Source organism: Ursus arctos, unplaced genomic scaffold, assembly GCF_023065955.2.
Source record: "Ursus arctos isolate Adak ecotype North America unplaced genomic scaffold, UrsArc2.0 scaffold_3, whole genome shotgun sequence".
NCBI lineage: Eukaryota > Metazoa > Chordata > Mammalia > Carnivora > Ursidae > Ursus > Ursus arctos.
Genome location: NW_026622985.1, coordinates 74,937,824 through 74,959,916, shown reverse-complemented (window position 1 = coordinate 74,959,916; position 22,093 = coordinate 74,937,824). Strand labels below are relative to the sequence as shown.

At 38.1% G+C, this 22,093-nt stretch overlaps 1 protein-coding gene across 10 annotated transcripts in view; it reads left to right on the top strand.

Moving 5' to 3' along the window:
- Nucleotides 1-22,093, top strand: part of CADPS2 (calcium dependent secretion activator 2) — a 513,662-nt gene that overhangs the window by 187,413 nt on the left and 304,156 nt on the right. For all 10 annotated transcript variants that reach the window (XM_044387950.3, XM_044387934.3, XM_044387928.3 and 7 more), the window contains exon 3: nucleotides 5,552-5,884. In XM_044387950.3, coding sequence (XP_044243885.1) covers nucleotides 5,552-5,884 — 333 coding nt within the window. The remainder of the gene's footprint in view (nucleotides 1-5,551; nucleotides 5,885-22,093) is intronic.

Genomic DNA, 22,093 nt, shown 5'->3' with positions numbered 1-22,093 from the left:
ATCCTGTCTCTCTCTGGTTGTGTGAGCTTTGAGGACAGGATCTCTGACCCATTCACTCTTCTGTCCCCTTAATACTTAGCAAAAGACCTGACACATGGTTACTTAATAAGTAACCATTTTAACACGTAATTTGAGTGAGTTAGTATGGCTTTAGGTAGGGTTTTATAGGGGAATTAAGACTCCAGCAAAGACTTACTATTATCCTTGCCTCAAAAAACGTTGTTGGGTTACTTGGTAGAATTGAGCACTGAGTTAGGCAGAAGTTGAGAAAAAATAAAAATCCCTGCCAACTTAAAGTATTAGATACCAAGTAATTAAAAGCTTTTTCTGAAGCCAACATTAAGGTATTTATATTGCACATTAAACATATCTTGCTGTTCCAGCTTCGTATGCAATTACCAAATTTTTAAAAGTTGTTTGTCTTCACACTAAATACTCTCCCGTAGAAAAAAAATGTTACTTATATTTCTGTATCAGGTGCAGTCTGGAGACTGAAACCACACCCCTGAGCAGGGAAAATTTAATCAGTGAGAGATTGGTTGCAATAGGTAAGGGAACTGGAGAATATAGGAATAGTAGATATAAGGAGCACAGCATCCAGGGAAGGAACAAATCTGGAAGAGGGTCCTGCTCCCCACATCTCAGAGCCTGGGATCCAGACCTCATTGGAGAAGATGTGGCATGTCCTACTGCATGCCTTCTGAGGTGCGGCACTGCAGAACTCACTGGGGATCTGCCAGTGGGGATGGTGCATTAGGAAGCCATCCTCGGGCTGGGGAGAAGCTGCCCAGCTGTGCGTGCGTGCCACATGCCTGCAGGTGTAAGAAGAGAGCCCTTCTTCCTCCACTGTCCCTCCAACACTTTGTAAAGTTGTGCTGACACAGGCAGGGTACTGGGAGGGTAGCACAGAAAAGTAACAAATTGGTTACTTTGACTCCTGACCTTCCATATGTTCCCATTTAACAATACAGAAGTCTCATAGGAATTAAAAAAAATACATGTGTGTATATATAATCTATCTTGAATTTTAGTTCCCAGTGAAAGTTGTACAATGAGGTGAGGGTGACAAAGGAGATGAAGGCACCCTTAATGTGTCCCGAAGTAGTTAATGATATTCTTGGACAAAGTACATTATTGAACATTATCAAAGTATCTTTATTTTTGTTGATCTGCATTAAGTAAAGGCATTATTCTTTTTTTTATTTTAATGTTTTTTTTTATTATGTTAGTCACCATACAGTACATCCCTGGTTTCTGATGTAAAGTTCGATGATTCATTAGTTGCGTATAACACCCAGTGCACCATGCAATACGTGCCCTCCTTACTACCCATCACCACTCTATCCCATTCCCCCACCCCCCTCCCCTCTGAAGCCCTCAGTTTGTTTCTCATAGTCCATAGTCTCTCATGCTTCATTCCCCCTTCTGATTACCCCCCTTTCTTTATCCCTTTCTTCCCCTACCGATCTTCCTAGTTCTTATGTTCCATAGATGAGAGAAATCATATGATAATTGTCTTTCTCTGCTTGACTTATTTCACTTAGCATTATTTCCTCCAGTGCCGTCCATGTTGCAGCAAATGTTGAGAACTCGTTCTTTCTGATAGCTGAGTAATATTCCATTGTATATATGGACCACAACTTCTTAATCCAGGCATCTGTTGAAGGGCATCTTGGTTCCTTCCACGATTTAGCTATTGTGGACAATGCTGCTATGAACATTGGGGTGCCTATGGCCCTTCTCTTCACTACGTCTGTATCTTTGGGGTAAATACCCAGTAGTGCAATGGCTGGGTCATAGGGTAACTCAATTTTTAACTTTTTAAGGGACCTCCACACTGTTTTCCACAGTGGCTGTACCAACTTGCATTCCCACCAACAATGTAGGAGGGATCCCCTTTCTCCACATCCTCTCCAACAATTGTTGTTTCTTGCCTTGTCAATTTTTGCCATTCTAACTGGCGTAAGGTGGTATCTTAGTGTGGTTTTGATTTGAATTTCCCTGATGGCTAATGATTTTGAACATTTTTTCATGTGTCTGTTAGCCATTTGTATGTCTTCATTGGAAAAGTGTCTGTTCATATCTTCTGCCCATTTTAAGATTTGTTTCTTTGTTTCTCGCGTATTGAGTTTAAGAAGTTCTTTGTAGATCTTGGGTACCAGTCTTTTATCTGTAGCATCATTTGCAAATATATTCTCCCATTCCGTGGGCTGCCTCTTAGTTTTTTTGACTGTTTCCTTGGCTGTGCAGAAGCTTTTTATCTTGATGAAGCCCCATAAGTTCATTTTATCTTTTGTTTCTCTTGCCTTTGGAGATGTGTCATGAAAAAGGTTGCTTTGGCTGATGTCGTAGAGGTTGCTGCCTATGTTCTCCTCTAGGATTTTGATGGATTCCTGTCTCAGATCGAGGTCTTTCATCCATTTGGAGTTTATCTTTGTGTATGGTGTGAGAGATTGGTCAAGTTTCATTCTTTTGCATGTAGCTGTCCAATTTTCCCAGCACGATTTATTGAAGAGACTGTCTTTTTTCCACTGGATGTTTTTTCCTGCTTTATCAAAGATTAGTTGCCCAAAGAGCTGAGGATCCATTTCTGGGTTCTCTATTCTGTTCCATTGGTCTATGTGTCTGTTTTTGTGCCAGTACCGTGCTATCACAAAAACAGACACGTAGACCAATGGAACAGAATAGACAAAACACCAGGCCCGGATGGTTTTCCTGGAGAATTCTACCAAACATTCAAAGAAGAAATAATACCTATTCTCCGAAAGCTATTTCAAAAAACAGAAACAGAAGGAAGCTACCAAACTCATTCTATGAGGCCAATATTACCTTGATCCCCAAACCAGGCAAAGACCCCATCCAAAAGGAGAATTACAGACCGATTTCCCTAATGAATATGGACGCCAAAATCCTCAACAAGATCCTGGCTAATAGAATCCAACAGAACATTAAAAGGATTATCCATCATGACCAAGTAAGATTCATCCCTGGGATGCAAGCGTGGTTCAACATTCGCAAATCGATCATATGTGATAGATCATATCAACAAGAAAAGAGTCAAGAACCATGTGATCCTCTCAATTGATGCAGAAAAAGCATTTGACAAAATACAGCATCCTTTCCTGATTAAAACCCTTCAGAGTGTAGGGATAGAGGGTACATTCCTCAATCTCATAAAAACCATCTATGAAAAGCCTACAGCAAATATCATTCTCAATGGGGAAAAGCTGAAAGCCTTTCCCTTAAGATCAGGAACACGACAAGGATGCCCACTCTCACCACTATTACTCAACATAGTACTAGAAGTCCTTGCAACAGCAATCAGACAGCAAAAAGGGATAAAAGGTATCCAAATCGGCAAAGAAGAAGTCAAACTGTCTCTCTTCGCAGATGACATGATACTTTATATGGAAAACCCAAAAGACTCCACCCCCAAACTACTAGAAGTTATAGAGCAATTCAGTAACGTGGCAGGATACAAAATCAATGCTCAGAAATCAGTTGCATTTCTATACACGAATAATGAGACTGAAGAAAGAGAAATTAGGGAATCCATCCCATTTACAATAGCACCAAAAACCATACGTTACCTTGGAATTAACTTAACCAGAGACATAAAGGATCTATATTCTAGAAACTATAAATCACTCTTGAAAGACATTGAGGAAGACACAAAAAGATGGAAAAACATTCCATGCTCATGGATCGGAAGAATTAACATAGTTAAAATGTCCATGCTACCCAGAGCAATCTACACTTTCAATGCTATCCCGATCAAAATACTGATGAGATTTTTCAAAGAACTGGAACAAATAGTCCTTAAATTTGTGTGGAACCAGAAAAGGCCCCGAATCACCAAGGAACTGTTGAAAAGGAAAAACAAAGCTGGGGGCATCAAAATGCCGGATTTCGAGCTGTACTACAAAGCTGTGATCATAAAGGCATTATTCTTATACTTGTCTCTTAAAAATTAGTTTCAGCTTCAAAACAGTAAGCCTTTTCTAGGGACTCCTGGGCGGCTCAGTCGTTAAGCGTCTGCCTTCGGCTCAGGGCGTGATCCCGGGGTCCTGGGATCGAGCTCCACATCGGGCTCCCTGCTCCACAGGGAGCCTGCTTCTTCCTCTCCCACTCTCCCTGTTTGTGTTCCCTCTCTCACCGGCTGGCTCTCTGTCAAAATAAATAAATAAATAAATAAATAAATAAATAAATAAATAAATAAATAAATAAAATAAAGTATTTTCTATAGTGATGAAGCACAGCTGGTAAAGAGAGAAGAAACATTGTGTGTATGTGTTAAATATTTGCCTAATATAGAATTTACAACCCCTATTTCAGTGTATTAGTCAAAATGTTTGGGACTCAGGAATCCTTTGGCCATTGAGCAAAGAGAGGAAATAACATTCTGTGTGAATGACTCTAAAAGGGGAGAAATCAAACATTGGGGAAAGGTTTGGAGTCAGGTGACGGTCAGTGGGACCAGTGAAGCCACTTTACGGAACACGTGTGATGCTTACCCACATGCCAGACAGACCTAGTAATAGTCTAGTCCAAGTAGGGGTCCTAACTTAGAGTACCATTATTCTAAGTCTGTTCTTAGGGTAAAAGTTGACACTGATTTTTGTTTCATAAGCTTAACAGATATAAATCATGCAGACTGCACTGAATAATCCTACCGGCTCTTTTGGAAGAATTTTTTGTCATTATAGGAAAAACAGGAATACAAGCAGTCTTACTGCTTCATAGAGGATTCTTAGGACTATTGATGATGGAATAGATATTTAATGAATCTTCAGTGATATTTGTTGACATTTGGGTCAGTAACTTAGAAGAAAGGAGAGGTTTAAGGCCAATTCTGACGTTTTGCACAGTAAGACCTTATTACCTATCTTTTCCTATCCATTTCATGAATCTCTCTCTCTCTCTCTGGTTGTCTTTGTATGTTATTACCTGGTATTAGGGAACATCTAGACATTTTTTACACATTTTGCTTTTCTGTCATCCACTCTCAGCAGCTGTGAGACATGTGCAAGAAATCGGGGGACTGGTGAAATCAAGGATGGGGATGGTTGCACCCTAACCCCCCAGCTATGGAGCAGGTTTGATTAAGTTATACATGCTGGGTATTGACTTGGATACCACGCTATTGGCCTTCAGATTCTCACTCAAATCATTGGGAACCCCCTCCCTGTTGAAAAACTAGCCAGAACTCTAAAGTACAGATAAATAAGTTGAGTTTACATCTCCAGTTACCTGCTTAACTCTGACAGGATTCAGTTGCAGAGATGCCCATGACCTTCAGGTAAGGATGCGTGTAGTTCAGGTTGGCTCATCTTATGGTTTCTCAGCTTTCATTACTGCCTCCTGTAAATATTTCTTCATTTTAGAAGGATGGGGTCCTTCTTTACGTCATTAGTTACCATGTGTTATAAAACATTTTGAGTCATCGTAGAATATTTGGTGTCATAATTCTGGCTGGATTGTTAAAAGCAAGGAATGTTAGTGTTCCTGCCTAATTGTAAATGGGTTTTTTGTGTTTTTTTGTGTTTTCTAGGTTTTTCTGAAGAGTGATCGAGTGGCCAGAATGGTTCAGAGTGGAGGATGTTCTGCTAATGACTTCAGAGAGGTGTTTAAGAAAAACATAGAAAAACGTGTGCGGAGTCTGCCAGAAATTGATGGCTTGAGCAAAGAGACAGTGCTCAGTTCATGGATAGCCAAATATGATGCCATTTACAGAGGTGAAGAGGACATGTGCAAACAATCCAATAGAATGGCCCTAAGTGCTGTGTCTGAACTTATTCTGAGCAAGGAACAACTCTATGAGATGTTTCAGCAGATTCTAGGTATTAAAAAACTAGAACACCAACTCCTTTATAATGCATGTCAGGTAAGTGGTCCATATTTCCCATTCCTCCACCTGGCTCAGATTGAACATGAAATACTTACAATCCTATGAAACTGTACGTTTTATAATCACTTTGCCTGAAAAGTTGAGTAAAAATAAATTTTGATAAATTGAGTAGTGGTATTTGAAAGAAACTTTGAAAGAATTATTTGATAGGGGGAGAAGAATATCAGTACATTCTATCCTGTAAATAATCATTCCCATGTGCCTTGTTAGGACATTAGATTTTTACCTATTGGTCATTTAAGGGGCATGCCCCAAATAATGAAATGAAAATCATCTGTTATCTAAAAAAAAAGCTGGGCAATTTATAATAAACAAGTATTTCTGAATGCAAAAAAATTTTTTCATAAAGTTATGCTGGTTTTCTGAGTTCTATGGAGTTGAAACTTAAGAATTTCTTTAACTCAGCCAGATAGAAATGAATGAAAATGTTGCTGAACTACATAATTTAGAGATGACCAAATAAAAAGTATTTTTTTCTCTTCAGTTGTTATTCAAATCATACATAGGACAAATTGAATAAAATATCATGTTCCACATCTTTCATCTTTGGGCCCTATGATTTGTCTAATATATTCATTTCATATTTGCATTTTGTTTATTTTAGTCGTATAAATTATTTAACTATGCCCTAATATACAATTTAAATAGACAAAATTTAGGCATTTTGAAATTCATGCTTTAGAGTTACACTTCTATAATGTACATACATTTACATTTATTTTTAATCTTTTCACAAATCTTAATTTCTGCATTCTATGTGTAGCATTTGCTTTGCATTACTAACTTGTGAATTACTTCAAATGAATAACTTGACAGTTAATAGTAAAGCAATGTGGCATCTTAAGCCTGTGAACAATTCATGCATTCATCATTATTGTTTTCACTGTTATTAAACCAGGTAGTTACTTGATAATAGTGGAAGATGACTGTAAAACCAAAATCTTCTGTTTTAAAAGATTAATGCAACTGGGGATTTGTATTTTTAATGAAAGAGTAACTCATACAATTAAATATTGATGAGCGTAACTTGGTGAAATCAGATTCACACATTTGGTAGGTATTTATTGAGTATTTATTCAAGTTTTTGACTTGCTGGGTGTTGGGGAAACCAAGCTGAGCAAATGAAGACATTAGTTCTCCTTATCTCCATATGTTGAAGTCTAGTAGAGCAGATGGACCTCTAAAATGAATTATTACAAATGTATTGAAATTTACACTGGGTGTTACAGGGTCATAACATCCTCTCAGTGGACCTATCAGGTTTTTTTTTTTTAATAGCAACAATGTTACATCTTTTTATATAATTAACTCCTTTATCATTTTCTAAAATCTCTCTTTCCCTGATAATTTTCTTTTTTCTGAAGTCTGCTTTGTCTTAAACTAATGTGGCTACTCCAGCTTTCTTTTGATTAGTTAGCCTGGTGTCTTTGTTTACTATCAATCTATCTGATTCCTTATGTTTCAAGTGGGTTTCTTGTAGACAGCATAGAATTGCCTCTTGGTTTTTGTTTTTTTCTTTTTAATCCACTTGGACATTCTCTGTCTTTTAATGACTATGTTTAGACTATTGATATTAAAGTGATATAGTTGGCTGGAGTTCTGCAGTTTTAGTGTTGTCACTTCCTTCCTTGCATTTGTTCTTTGTCCCCTTCCCTACCCAGTTCTGCCTTCTCTCATTTGAATTGAGCATTTTATGTGATTCCATTTTATGGGATTTTCCTGTGATGTACTACCTGTCTTTTGGTTTCTTTTTTTTAAAACTTGTTTAGGGGTTGTTTAGTGGTGGCTCTAGGGTTTACAAACTGCATTTTAAAATATTAAAGTCCATATTCAAATAACACTCTAAGGCTTCAAGTGTAGTACAGCTGTCCTATAATAGAGAATTCCCAATTCCTCCCTCCCATGCTTTGTGACATCTGTCATTTATTTCACCGATATTTCTGTCCTTCATTACCCTGATGTTTTTTATCATCTAGTATATTGTTACTATTATTGCTTTAAATAGTTAATTTTTAGACCTTAAGAATAAGAAAACAAGAAAAATAAAAAATTTTATATTTTACCTTCATTTTCTCTCTGGACACTCTTTATGTAGACCCAAGTTTTTGACTGGTGTCATTTTCCTTATCTTTCTGAAAAACTTCTTTTCACACCTCTTGCAAGGCAGGATGACTGTGATGAGTTCTTCAGTTTTTGTTTGAGGAAGTCTGTTTTTCCTTCATGTTTAAAGGGTAATTTCACTGGATATAGGACTATCAGTGAGCATTTGTTTTGTTTTGTTTTCTCTTTCAACACTCTGAAGGTTTCAATTCACATCTTTTTTGCTTGCGTGATTTCTGATGAGAAGCTTGAAGCTCCTGTGTTCTGACTTCAGTATTTTCTCTTTGTCTTACTTTACTGAGTTTGAATATGATATGCCTGGGGATAGGCTTTATGATTCTCTTGCTTGGCATTGTCTGAGATTTCTGGATCTGTGAGCTGGTGTCTGTCATTCAGTTTGGAAAATTCTTGGCCGTGATTACTTCAGATTTTCCTTCTGTCTCATTCTCACCTCCTTCTGATAGTCCAGTTATGTTTGTGTCACCCCTATTTGATATTGTCCCATAGTTATGGGATGTTGTTTTTGTTGTTTCCTTTTTTTTAAGTTTTTTTCTCCCTGCATTTGAGATCGGGAAGTTTATGTTGACCTTTCTTCAAGTTCACTGACTCTTCCTCAAAATCCTCAGGTCTGCTGATGAGCCCATCAAAGGCTCTGTTGTTTCTGTGTTACTGACCTCTAGCACTTCCCTTTGAGTCTTTCTTAGAGTTCCCATCTCTTTGTTCACATTACCAGTCTGTTCTTGCATGTTTTTAACTATTTCCATTAGAGCCCTTAATTTATTAATATGCTATTTAAACTCCTTTTTTTTTTTTTTTTTTTTTTTTTTTGGATAACTGTAACATCTCTGTCACCACTGAATCCCATTGGGATACTTGCTTTGTCTCTCCAGTCTGTGTTTCTTTTTCTCCTTTGGCATGTTTTGTAAGTTTTTGCTGAAAGCCAGGCCTATTGTATCAGATAATAAGAACTGAGGTATATTTGCCTTTAGTGTGAAGATTTACATTCATCTGACTGGAAGGTAGGCTGTGTTTGTTTACTGTAATGTTTGTAGCTCCAAGAAGCTTCAAATTCTTCTACTATTGTCTTTGTCTTTTGACTTAAGGCTTTCCGAAGTATTCATCTTCAGAAAGAGTCTTACAGCTTCTCCGCTGCCACACTGGAGCTGTGTTGGTGTTGTGGTGTAGAGTGTTGGGGAAGTAGAGTCTGTTATACAGTCTGACTGCATCTCAGATGTTGAGTAGGCCTATGTCTTGGAGCTGTAGCCTTCACAGGTATTTCTGTCCCTTGTCAAGGAGTATGGCTTCCCTCTGCACCACGTGCCTCATTCCCTTCCTTGCTTAAAGCATCCCCAGGCTGTTTCCTTGAAGTTGTGCCTCCTATTCACTCCGGTGTTGTTTTTCCCAGTAGAAGAGATCAGAAGGCTGCAAAAGACTGTGGAGGGTAGCCTTTTCTCTTTCCAGCAGGGACAATTATTAATGATTGGCAAAGTCCAACCCCTTTGTTAGGTAAGAGAATGTGGGAGGTTTAACAGTGGCTTTTCTTTCCCCCCTTCCTGCCAAGTCCCCATGGGGATCTTTCTTGGATCCCTACAGTGAGCACTTGGCGGGATTACTGTAGTGTGTGGGAGCCCCCTTCTGACTGTAGCCCCAGGAGTTTCTCACTCTCTGCACTCAGCTTCCAGTAATTTGTCCAAATTACTTGTCAGGTAAGTAGTCCTACTCTTTATGGTCTCCGCTGACTTCTGCGGGTATTATAACTCTCTGGTTTTGATTGTGCCTCCAGGTGTTGGGTTAGTGGTTTGCCCTGCAACCTCAGTTTTCTGACAAGTCCCAGAAAAGTAATTGATTTTCAGGTTGTTTAGCACTTTATTTTAAGAATGGGAGTGATGACTTCCAATGTCTTTACAGGTCTGAGCTCAAACTGCAGTTCCTTTGGTTCTGAGATTTGAGAAGGATTAAGGATTATTTCTTTGATAGACTTGGGGAAGAAATTAGAGAAATACTTGTATAAATAAAGGAAAAGCTTTACTTTGGAGTAACAATCATTTTATGAAATCAATGAAATAATGAAAATGGATGAAAACAGCTGAGATTCTTTCTTTCTCAGGGGCACGTGTGTATCTTTGTTCTTCCATTGTCTTTTAACAGAGGTTTCGAAAGAAAAGGTGATAGAAAACATAGACAACAGACTGCCCATTATAGGAAAGGAATAGCCAGAGAAGAGGAATTAGTGGAGCAGTGGTTGGAGGAGTAGAGAAAGACCTTAAAGCCATCTGAGCTGTTGGAACTTGGTTCCAGGTATAGGTCAGTGAAACTTACTCCACTTTCTTGACATCTCAGGAAAGGCTTTGAGACTTACTAACTGTAACTCTTCTGTGTTTGTTTACTCTTAGCTGGCCCCTTGTTTTTTGCTGGTAGTGGTCCCCTAGGAAATCTCACAGATGTGTACTTGCTTCAGGGTCAGACACTCTTAGTAGAGAACTGTTCTGCTAAGATGTGCAGGGTGGCAACAGCCCTATAATCCCTCCTACGTAAGAAAGGAAAAACTGGAATGTGAAGGGAGCGGTGCCAGAGCACAGCCTGATGCCAACGGGAGCTTCATGTGGTTATAACCTCATCCCAGAACTGTAGGATCAGAGTCAGGAATGGAAAAACAGGAAGCCGTCTTCTAAAGAAGCATAGGTGGTTACATTACTTTTGATTAGAGCTAGGAACTTAGTAATTACTAAAATTAAGGCTTAAAAGTAAAACATGAATGTAGAGGATATCACAATTAAATTATAAAACGAGGGATAATTGAAGAAAAAATTAGTACATCTTACCAAAAAATAAAGAATAAGAACAATCCAGATATTTCATAGACTAGCTATTGTGCTAGTAAAACTGCCTGTCACACTTTGGTTTGAGAGTCATATGTTTGTATTGCTGCACATTTACAGAACAAAGTATTGGGTAGAGAAGGAAGGAGCTCATTCTAAAATGAGCAACATAACAATATAAGAATCTGAAATTGTTAGCCATGATTTACTTGAACCAGACTATTAGAAGTACAGTAAAGTAACAAGATTGAAAGAAAAGCAATCTGTTAGTGCAAAAATTAATCTCAGAATAATCTTAAGGAAATGTAGTGACTTTCAAGGAAATAGTTACAGCTGTAAAGAAACAAGTTGAAATTAAAGGTATGTATTTTATAATCTTAAGTTAAATTTTTTTCACGTATTTTTTAAAATGTAACAAAGGGTAATACAGTATGTTCAAGGCAATTAGTTAACTCAGTCTCCATAATCATGTACAAGGAGTTATAAGAAATTATGTGCCAAGCAGTGTGTTGAATGATAGGAACACAGAGACAAGACCTTGTATTTGCTAGATTTATTTTAAAAGGAAAAAAAAAAGCCGTTGTAGATGCCACAGTGGTGTGGTGAGTTCCTGGCTCTGTGTTCTTGAGGTTGGAAACGCAGACTGGAGGAGTGTCATGAAGACACCAGAATAAGATGCTGAAGTATTCTAAGAGGAGGGATGAGCACATGTCAGGTATCCAAAACAGCATTGGCACTTGGGGAACTGCAAGTCTTTGTTGCTGCTGGAGTATGAGGAAGAGACGGGGCTGTGGTTTGAGATAGCAGTTAGCAGATGGAGGTTAACGGTCTTGCAAACTGGAGAGAGATCCAGTCCTACATGACCAGAGTGCGTGGTGGGGTACATAGAACTGTATCAACAGTAACTCTCCTCCTCTGCTTAATTTGTATTTTAAGAGAATTAGTAACTGAATTTGACAGCTGTCTGAATCCTCATCTTTTCTGCCCAAGGCTACCTTCATTCATCTTTCATAATCTCATTCCATTAACTGAAGAAAGTGACCCACCCATATCTACCCAAGAGTCAAAGCAAAGTTAACTGAAATCTTCCTCTAAATATCCCTCCACACAAACTGCTTATATTCGGAAGACTACAAGAACTCTGAGTGCTACTACAGAACTGTTGCATATTTTAAGAGATAAGCAGGAATAATTTGCAAATGGTTAAAAAGTATTGTTCAAGGGGCACCTGGGTGGCTCAGTCCATTAAGCGTCTGCCTTTGGTTCCGTCATGATCTCAGGGTCCTGGGAGGGAGCCCTGCATCAGGCTCCCTGCTCAGAGTGGGGGGCGGGGGTCTGGTTCTCCCTCCCTCTCTGCCCTTCCCCACCCCCAGCACGTGCGTAGGCGGCTTGCTCACTCCCTCCAATAAGAAAAAAATTAAAATAGGTTTATGATACCCTTTCTCTAGGAATTTTAGCTTTGAAGTTTAAGGACTTTGAGTTTAAGAGTTTTAAAGAAATCAGCAAATCTAGGCAGTTTCTGTGTTTCTTGCCCCTCTCACTATGAGTCCTCCCTTGGAAGACCTGCATTAAGGCCGTCAAAGGAAAATAGAAGCAGCAGAAATGAGAATGGTCAGGGGAAGTTGCTATCTGCCTTTCACCTCTTTTTTTTCCCTCAACTAGTAGTGTGTGATTTGCTAATACTTTTTATTTAACATAACTTGTCAATTTTGGCAGAAATAAAGCACACCCTACAGAGGCAGTTAAATTTGATAACAAAGATCCTTTTCAAAATAAGAAAATAAAGCTGTAGAAATGACAGGTTATATTTTTCAAATCTAGGTAATTTTAAAGCTCAGAATGCTTGAGGAAAATATTTGAGTAAATGTCATGAAGTGGCAATTATGTTTTAGGATACAGCAAGAAGAAACTTCAGACCTGAAGAATGAGTTGATTTTATAGTGTCTGATTTTTGAAATTCTAGAATTAATAATTGGAATGGCCATAATACTTATATACATGTTCACTTTTTTTTTTTAAAGATTTTATTTAATTGAGATAGAGTGTGCACGAGCAGTGGCAGGGGCAGAGAGAGAGGGATAAGCAGACTCCCCACTGAGCAAGGAGCCCGATGTGGGACTCGATCCCAGGACTCTGAGATCATGACCTGAACCCAAGACAGACGCTTAACCATCTGAGCCACCCAGGTGCCCCACATGTTCAATTTTTTAAATGAATGTGTCATGATATAAATTAGATGACTCGGATTTCATTTAAATGAATTTAGATATCTGATTTGTAATATTGAATCAATTTCTTCTCTAAAAATTAAAAATTCTTGTGAATACAATTTTAACATATAAAATTATAGGTTTTATCAATAAGTTTTGTTTCGTTTGACTATGCATTATTTTGTTTTATACCTTTGGCCTATATGTAGGAGAACTACATAAGAATATACCTAAGTAACATTTCTCCTAAAATTTTTTGTTTTTTCCCAAATCAGATGAGATCACAAATACAGGCTACCTTCAGATATTCCTTGCATTTATTTTTAGATTTTTCTTTACCCAGATCTAGCCTATAGAAAGTAGGGGATTTTCCAACTTTTCCATTTTTTAATTTTTTAAAAAGATTTATTTATTTGAGAGAGAGAGTGCGTGCACACAGAAGGACAGGGAGAGGGAGAAGCAGATGAGGGGGATCATGACTAAACCGAACGCAGATGCTTAACTGAGCCACTCAGGCACCCCCATTTTTTAAATAAGAGAACAGAAGTCTTCAGAGATGAGGCATCTTTGCAGTAGTAATAGTGGGGGCCAGGGGGCGGGGAGTATTTTTGCTAATGTACTTTAAGACCTGCTCTCAACTCTTAATGAAAAGGATCATATGGATATACTGTTTCAAGTATAATAAGTAATTGTATCTTTTTCATGATTTTTCATGAAAATATTCTATCAAGATTAAAATGAGCTATTTAAAAATGTCAGCAAGGGAAAATGCAAAAATGACAAGATTTGGTTCCTTGAAGGTATTTGCATGTAGTGAGGAGACATCTATAAAGAAAATGTAATGGTATAGTTAAAAAGTATGTTCCTGAGTGTACGTATACAGCATAATGTGAGCATGTGGATGACAGTATTTTAATTTAATAGGATAGTTTGCACAGATTTCTTTAGCACCTACCCTGGCTGCACATTAGAATGACCCAAGGAGCTTTATAAACCACTCGACCCCTGGGCCCCACCTCAGACTAAGTGAAACAAGCTGTGGAATTGGGACCCACTATTTTTAAAAAGGCTTCTTTCTACGTTATACTGATGAAGATGTCCGGTTCGGTTGGGGACCCCTGGCCTGACTGTCCATCGAGGGCTTAATGCCATGGTGACCTCAAACTGTAGGGAAGGCTGAGAAACCGTCTAGCAGCGTGTCCAGGAAGAAGACGTGATTTGGCAGGGTGGAAAACCCAATTTTCATTTGGAGCTTTAATGAAAGTTTAATGATTCTAAGAAGGCACAAATTCCTGAAGTTTAGAAGATGGAAAGAAATTTAACAGACAGGTGGAAAATAACATTTACAAAGGCACAAGGAGAGTGAAAAGCTTGGAATCTGTTAGGAAGGTATGTCATGTGTATTGCTGGAGTGTAGCAGGAGATGAGGCTGAAGAGTTAGGACTTGAATATTAAAGGGCCTACATGCTAGTCGGAAGAGCTTGGAATTTATCATGAGCTAGGGAACACAGGCTGTAAGCAATGACATGGCAGGAAGAGTTTGGGAATCTGGAAAGATCCTTCTCTGGGGCCTAAAGAATGGATTGCATATCTTCTGTACCCTGCCACGCTGTGGGCATGACCCAGTATTATTTAAACCGAAGTCTAACAGGATCTGCATGTTCATTGTTCAGGTCATTTACGGGCTCTACTCCATGCCCTGGTGTGGTCCTGTTTTATTTCTCTGTTGCCCGTGAAGTTCTCAGACTACTGGATTTGACCCTGGGAGTCTGTTTTCACGTCCTCTTGGATACATGCCCTGTATTGTGCTTCAGAATCCTGCTGGGCTCCCCCCACACTTGGGAACTTTGGCTTGAGTCAAAACACTAGAGCACCTGATTGCCTGGAAAGGGACAAAGATAGAGTCTAGGAATTCAGGCAGAAACTATGAGTCCTCTTGAGTCTATAGTGTAAGACCTACCATTTACTAGAACTTTGGATAATACTGCCTGCTCCTCGCCCTCTCTTTTTATAGAAAAGGTAGTATGTTTTAATTGCTATCTTTCCATTTGTTTGTTTGTTTAAAGATTTTATCTATTTATTTGACAGAGACAGCCAGCGAGAGAGGGAACACAAGCAGGGGGAGTGGGAGAGGAAGAAGGGAGCCCAATGCGGGGTTCAATTCCAGGCCCCTGGGATCACGCTCTGAACCGAAGGCAGATGCTTAACCACTGAGCCACCCAGGCGCCCCTATCTTTCCATTTGTTAATGTTTATATGATGCAGCGTTTGTTAACCACAGTCTGAGGGGGCATTGTGATTAGGGTTTTCTTTCAACATAGTGCCTATTCTAGTCAAGCACTGTTGTTGGCTCTCAACATGTAGCATTCCCTCTTCTCAGGGAGCAACTTTTTGGAGGGAGAAGCGTGGGGAGAAATCAGGAGTTCTGTTTTACACATGCTAAAAATGAAATACTAAATGTCCATGTGTAAATGGCAGGTGGTAGTCAGGTATGCAAATCTGAAATTCCAGTGAGTGGTCAGGGTTGGGCATACGGATTTGGGGATCATTTAGGTAAAGTTAGTATTTGAAGCCAGGGGTCACTATGAGATCATTTTAGGAGAGTGTGGAGCTCAAGATGATAAAGGGCCCAGGATAAAGTCCTATGGACACCAGGATTTAGAGGCTGCACAAAAGGGACAGAGCCAGTGAGGTAGGAGGAAAACCAAAGGGTGGTGTCAGGCGAGCCAAGAGAAGACATGTCAAAGAAGGAGAGTGTTTATGCCACATGCTGCTCAGAGGTCAGGTAAGATGACAATGAAGTGACCCTTGAATTTGTCATGGTAGAAGACCCATGAATTTGTCATGACTGTCCTAGAGTCCATTAAGAGCAGAACCAAGTTATATATTACAAGATATCCCTTCTATGTAGTTCTTTGAATCATTTTATTAAATTTGTCGGGCACTATGTGCCAAGCTTATGCCATCAGACTTTCTTCTTAAGTGTTTATTATTTTCAACTTTTAGAAATGTATGGCCCCGAAAACTTAACACCTGTTTCTTTTGGTAGATGGTTAGACCAACTTCTTTTTTATAATGCATTTTTTAAAAAATCAATTTGAAAAGGCTAAGGAAAAGAGATTGACACATTCTCACAAAGGGTACCCAGTGATAGTTAATGCTTTGAGCTGATTATCAAGGTCATAATATTCTAAATCCTCTTTGCTTTAGACTATAAAAAATTTCCATTTACCCTAATCCCATTAGAGCAGGGCCAACTGATCATTATCTTAGTAAGATTTTCCTTGTGTAATGGGTGGCGGTAATAAATTCTGGTTATTTGTTATAAACTTATAGAAAGGCCTTTATTATTGTTCACTGTTTAAAATGATGTCATTTTCTATTTGTGAGTGTTTTCATAATTCTGATATGAAGATCTCCAGATTAATAGGGCTTACCTTTCAGTCTGTGAATCCTCGTCAGGTTTGTGAACTCATTTTGTACATGGTATGGTACCAAGAGCAATAGTGTTTTTTAAAATATGGGTAGGTTCCCTACCCTGTTTTTGAGAAATGAGATGCTGTGATTGTTGCACTGAGTTAGATCCACTGAAAAATACTGCAGTGATTTAAAAAAACCAAAACAACAAAACTCACTCTGCTTATTTTGAATATCACTGCCTTTTACCCTTTTCACATAGGTCAGCTCCTCTTTCCATTCTGTCTCACTATAGCCCAGGGCAAACTGATGAGTCTGAAACTCCTCAGACACAGTAGGTTCAAAATGCCATTTTTTTTCTCATCCCAAATGTGGTTCTCCTTCTGTTTGTGTTCAGCTTTCTGACTCCTGGCCATCAGTCCTTTTATGTCTTCCCGCCCGATTACCGGCACTGCTGTTTTCTCCATAGCACAGCATCATCCCTTTCACGTCCCTGGTCCTTGCCATAGCTCAGGACGTTAGTACCTCCCCGATGGAGGATGGCAGCAACCTCTTAACTGCTTCCCCTTTCCAACTTTACATATTTTTGTTGCCAGATTAATATTATTGGAGCACCATCCTGTTCTCCTCATGATCCAACTTTGAATAGGAAAAAAAAAAATGGCTCCTCTCTGTCAACTGAATGAAGTTCCTACCCGTGGGTGTTCCATCTGGCCCCCACCTGCCTTGCTTATGTTCTTTCTCGTGTAGCAATTCTTTACATACCCTGTGTTCCGTGTAAACTGAATCACTCCCTGTATTTTCTTGGATTTTAATTTTGTCTCCTATTATTCTCTTCACTTGGAATTCCCCTTCTTCATTCAAGACCCAAGAGAAATTCCACTTCCACAAAGGCTTCCCTGCTCCCGCCCTCAGTCTTTTTTCTTAAATATTGGGGGAGGAGGGGAGAAAAATGAGGAATTTACAATTCCTTATCATTACCCAAAAGCCCATCCTATTCTTCTTTGCATTATATTCATATATAATAAATTCTTCACTTTAATAGCTTGAGCATAGGCTATTTAAGCTCTGTACCATTAATTCTACAATAATAGTGTGTTTCCTATTGTGGGTACTCACAGATAGTTGAATGACCGAAAGAATGGAAATTGAGTGTGTGGCATTGGGAATGGTGTGGAGCATTTCAGTTGAATCCTGCAGTCAGACTGCCCTGCCCCTTACTAACTGTGTGACCTTGACCTGGGAAAAGTGCTTAAAGCAATCTGTGCTTCAGATTTTTCATCACTAAAGTGGGATAAAGTTATGACCTGTCCCAAAAGGTTGCTCTGAGGCTTAAGTGCACATGTCGGACGGTCCTTACATGTAGTAAGTGCTGTATAAATTTGGTTTTTACTAGTCCTGATGAGGCTAGGTTCTAATGTCCTCTGACAAGGTTCTCTAATATCCCTGGTAGTGTCTGTGTTACTTAATACTAGACTTTCAATTTCAGCATTACTTAATTATTAATGTGAATGTGTACTCAACTATTTTATCGAAGTGAATATAGTTGGTAAGTAGTTGTTTGAAATTATTAGCTCATTACTTTTGTCCAGAAGATAAAATGTTAATATCAAATGAAATACTAGAGAAGATTTCATGATGTAAAAAATTGGCCACCGACCATTTTAGAGAATATGCATGCATTGTCTTCAGGCTGTTGAAGTCCCGTGGTTTTTATGTTTGAGGTTAAATTCTTATGTTCTTGCTTTTGAACATTTTGATCCATTATTTAATATAGTTTAGTTCCGTTCACATAGGGTAGTTTTATATCTAATTAACTCATTCATCTTTTCCCTACTTTTTAGGATTCAAATGAAAGTGTGGTTTGGGAAATGTACTTTTCTCCCCAGTTTTATTGAAAAATAATTGACCTATTTCCTCGTATACGTTTGACATGTACAACATGATGGTGTGATTTACATACACTGTGAAATGATTACCCCATAGGTTTAGCTAGGCTCCATCTTCTCATATAGATGAAATAAAGAAAAGATATGTTTTCCTTGTGATGAGAACCCTTTTAACAACTTTTCCATATATTCTACTGCAGTGTTAGCTATGTTCCTTATGACGTTCATTATATCTCTAGTGCTTATTTATCTTATGACTGGAAGTTTGGACTTTTTGACCACCTCCCTCCATTTTCCCTCACCTCCTCCTTCCTGCCTTTGGTAACCACAAGTCTGATCTCTGAGTTTCGTTTTTTAAGTTAGGAAAAAAATGTTTTTTAGATAACACAAGAGTGAGATCATACATTATCTATCTTTCTTTGCCTTATTCTACTTCACATAATGCCTTCAAGGTCCATATATACCATCGCAAATGGTAGGATTTCCTCTTTTTTATAGGTAAATAGTATTCCATCGTATATATACGCCACAACTTCTTTATCCGTCCATCCAGCGATGGACATTTAGGTTGTTTCCATGTCTTGGCTATTGTAAATAATGCTGTTATGAACATGGGGGTGCAGATATCTTTCCAAATTTGTGTTTTCATTTCCTTTGGATATATTCCCAGAAGTGGAATTGCTAGACCATATGGTGGTTCTATTTTTAATTTTTTGATGATCCTCCATACTGTTTTTCCATAGTGACTGCACCAGTTTATGGTCCTACCAACAGTGCACACAGGTTTCCTTTTCTCCTTACCCATGCCAACATTTGTTATCTCTTGTTTTGATGATGGCCATTCTAACAGGAATAAGGTGATATTTTTGTGATTTTAATTTGCATTTCCCTAGTGACTTGTGAAGTTAAGCATCTTTTCATGTACCTGTTGGCCTTTCATATATCTTCTTTGGAGAAATATCTATTCAGGTCCTTTGTTCATTTTTTAATTGTGGTGGGGTGTTTTTTTTTGGCTTTTGATTTGTATGAATTTTTATGTATTTTGTATATTAGCCTCTTAACAGATGTATAGTTTGAAAATATTTCTTCATAGGTTTTCTTTTCAGTTTGTTCAGCGTGTTATAGTTGTACTTATTTATATTTGATTTTGTTGCTTTTGTTTTAGGTATCATATCCAAAAAAGTAATTACCAAGACCCAGGTCAAGGAGCTTTTATTGCTGTGTTTTTTCCTAGGATTTTTATGGTCTCAGGTCTTTCTTTTAAGTCTTTAATCCACCTTGAGTTAAAGTTTGTGAGGGGTTTAGGCTATGGGTCCAGTTTCATTCTCTTACATGTGAATATCTAATTATCCCAGCATCATTTATTAGAGAGATTGTCTTTTCTCCATTGAGTATTCTGGGCTCCCTAGTGAAATATTAGTTGACTGTACATACTTGGGTTCTCAAATTTCTGGGTTCTCGAATCTGTTCAGTTTGTCTTTGTGTGTGTTTTTCTGTCAGTACCATACTATTTTTTATATCTACAGCTCTATAGTATATCTTGAAATCAGAAAGTGCGATGGCTTCTGCTTTTGTTGTTTCTCAGGACGACTTTGACTTTTCAGGGTCTTTTGTGCTTCTGTATAAATTTCAGGTGTGTTTTTTCTACTTCTGTAAAAAAGAAGTGCCATTGAAATTTGATAGGGTCTTCCAGTCCATGAACACAAGATACCTTTCCATTTATATATGTTTTCTTCGATTTCTTTTATCTATCAGTGTCTTGTAGTTTTCAGAGATCTTTCGCCTCCTTAATAAAATTTGTGGCTAATATTTTATTCTTTTTGATGCTATTTTAATGATATTTTCTTTTTCAGAAAATTCATTGTTAGTGTACAGAAATGTCACTGGTTTTTGTAGGTTAATTTTGTATCCTGTAACTACTGAATTCATTGATTAGATCTAACAGTTTTTTTGGTTGAGTCTTCAGGGTTTTCTGTACATAAAACCATATTCTGTACAAATAGAGACCATTTTACTTCTTTGCAGTTCTGATACCTTTTATTTCTTTTTCTTGCCTGGTTGCTTTAGCTAGGACTTCTGGTATTATCTTAAATAGGAGTGCTGAGGGTGGCAACCTTGTGTTACTCCTGATCTTAGAGAAAAAGCTTTTAACCTTTCACCATTGAGCATAATGTTAGCTGTGGACTGGTTTATTATGCTGAGATAAGCATTTTCCTTTTTCCTTCTGGGAAATACATTTTTAAAACTCTTAGACTTGTTCTACAAGGACCATGGCAGAACTACTATTTCTGAGTCAGGCTTTTTTATATATAATCTGGAAGATCAGATCGATATAAGGGAATTTTTTCAAATGCTTTGCGTCTAGAAGACATAGTGGTACCTGAATCATACATAACATCATATATGCAATGTGGTTCTCTTGAGGGTATGGGAATAACTTCATTTTCTTATTACATTCTTTTTGTTGCTTGAAATTACAAAATGTTTATTACCATGTTTTTGGCTTATCTCTGTGATTAAGACAAAGGGAGGGATGGGATTTTTGTTTTTTTGAGGGAAATTGACTCACAGAAGATAGATCAGCTTGGAGGGGATGTTAGGGTCCAAGAACCTTGTAATTATTCTTTATATTTGCATTAAAATCGAGACCAGTTTTGTGAATTCCTCCATTCAAGAATTTGTTTTACTCCTCTTGACCTGACAAGGGACCTTCATTGCAATTTGAGGTAGAGGTCATAAATGTCCGAAGTTCAGCATTAAGAGGAAACTATGAAAGATAGGTCATCAGATAGTACCTGCTTTATTATTAAATGATTGGTTAGGTAGTCTCAGATTTGGAGATTGATCAAGACAATGAAGGTAGGTTAAGAATGTCCCAGGCAGAAGAAAGACAAGCAAAATGCATCACTGGGAAAATGTAACCTCTTCTGTAAACTAATTTGTATAGATAATGGAATTATCCAAGAGATTGAGAAGAGAATGGAATAAAATTTGGGAGGACCAGAATACTAGTCTAAGGTGTTCGGGTATCATTCTCTTTATTCATTTTCAGTTGTTCATTTAAACCTCATCTCCTTTCTTTTTCCTTACCTCTCTTCCTTCTCTGAGATTATAGCCTGATCAAGGGTAGTGGGAATGATATGTAGAAATAAGGAGCCATGATGAAGAGTGGATGATAAAAAACAGGTTCACTTTTAGTATGAGGACATTATGGGTGCCTGAAAGGCCTCACCTTTAGTTGGAGAGCTGGAACTCAGGTGAAAGGCCAGTGGTATATATTGACTTACGACATTGTTTTGGGACATAACTGGAGATATTCTGATGTCTAGAACAGCCAACGACTTGCGTGTGTGTTTGCAGCATGGGGGGTGGTGAGGCAGCATAGAAAACAGAGACAATCAGAGTCATTAGGGTAGAGTTAGGCTCTATTTTTATGATAAATTGTGGTTCAAGTAATAATAGAGAATTAACACAACTGATTGGTGAAGTAGACTAACACTTAAAGCTTTTGATCAGTGGTTTTAGGTCCTGTTTTAAAATCCATGTATATTTGGTACGGTCAAATAAACACTGGGCTGCTAGAATATGATAAAATATGATAAAGCATTGGTTGGAGGGTTCTTTTGGAATTAGTGTTAGGTTTGTGCCAGTTACTTCTGGTGATATATTATCTGTAAATGACTAGATTTATAGACAATACAGTGGACCAGCATATGAACTAATCTCAGGGAAAACACTAAGTTTATATAAC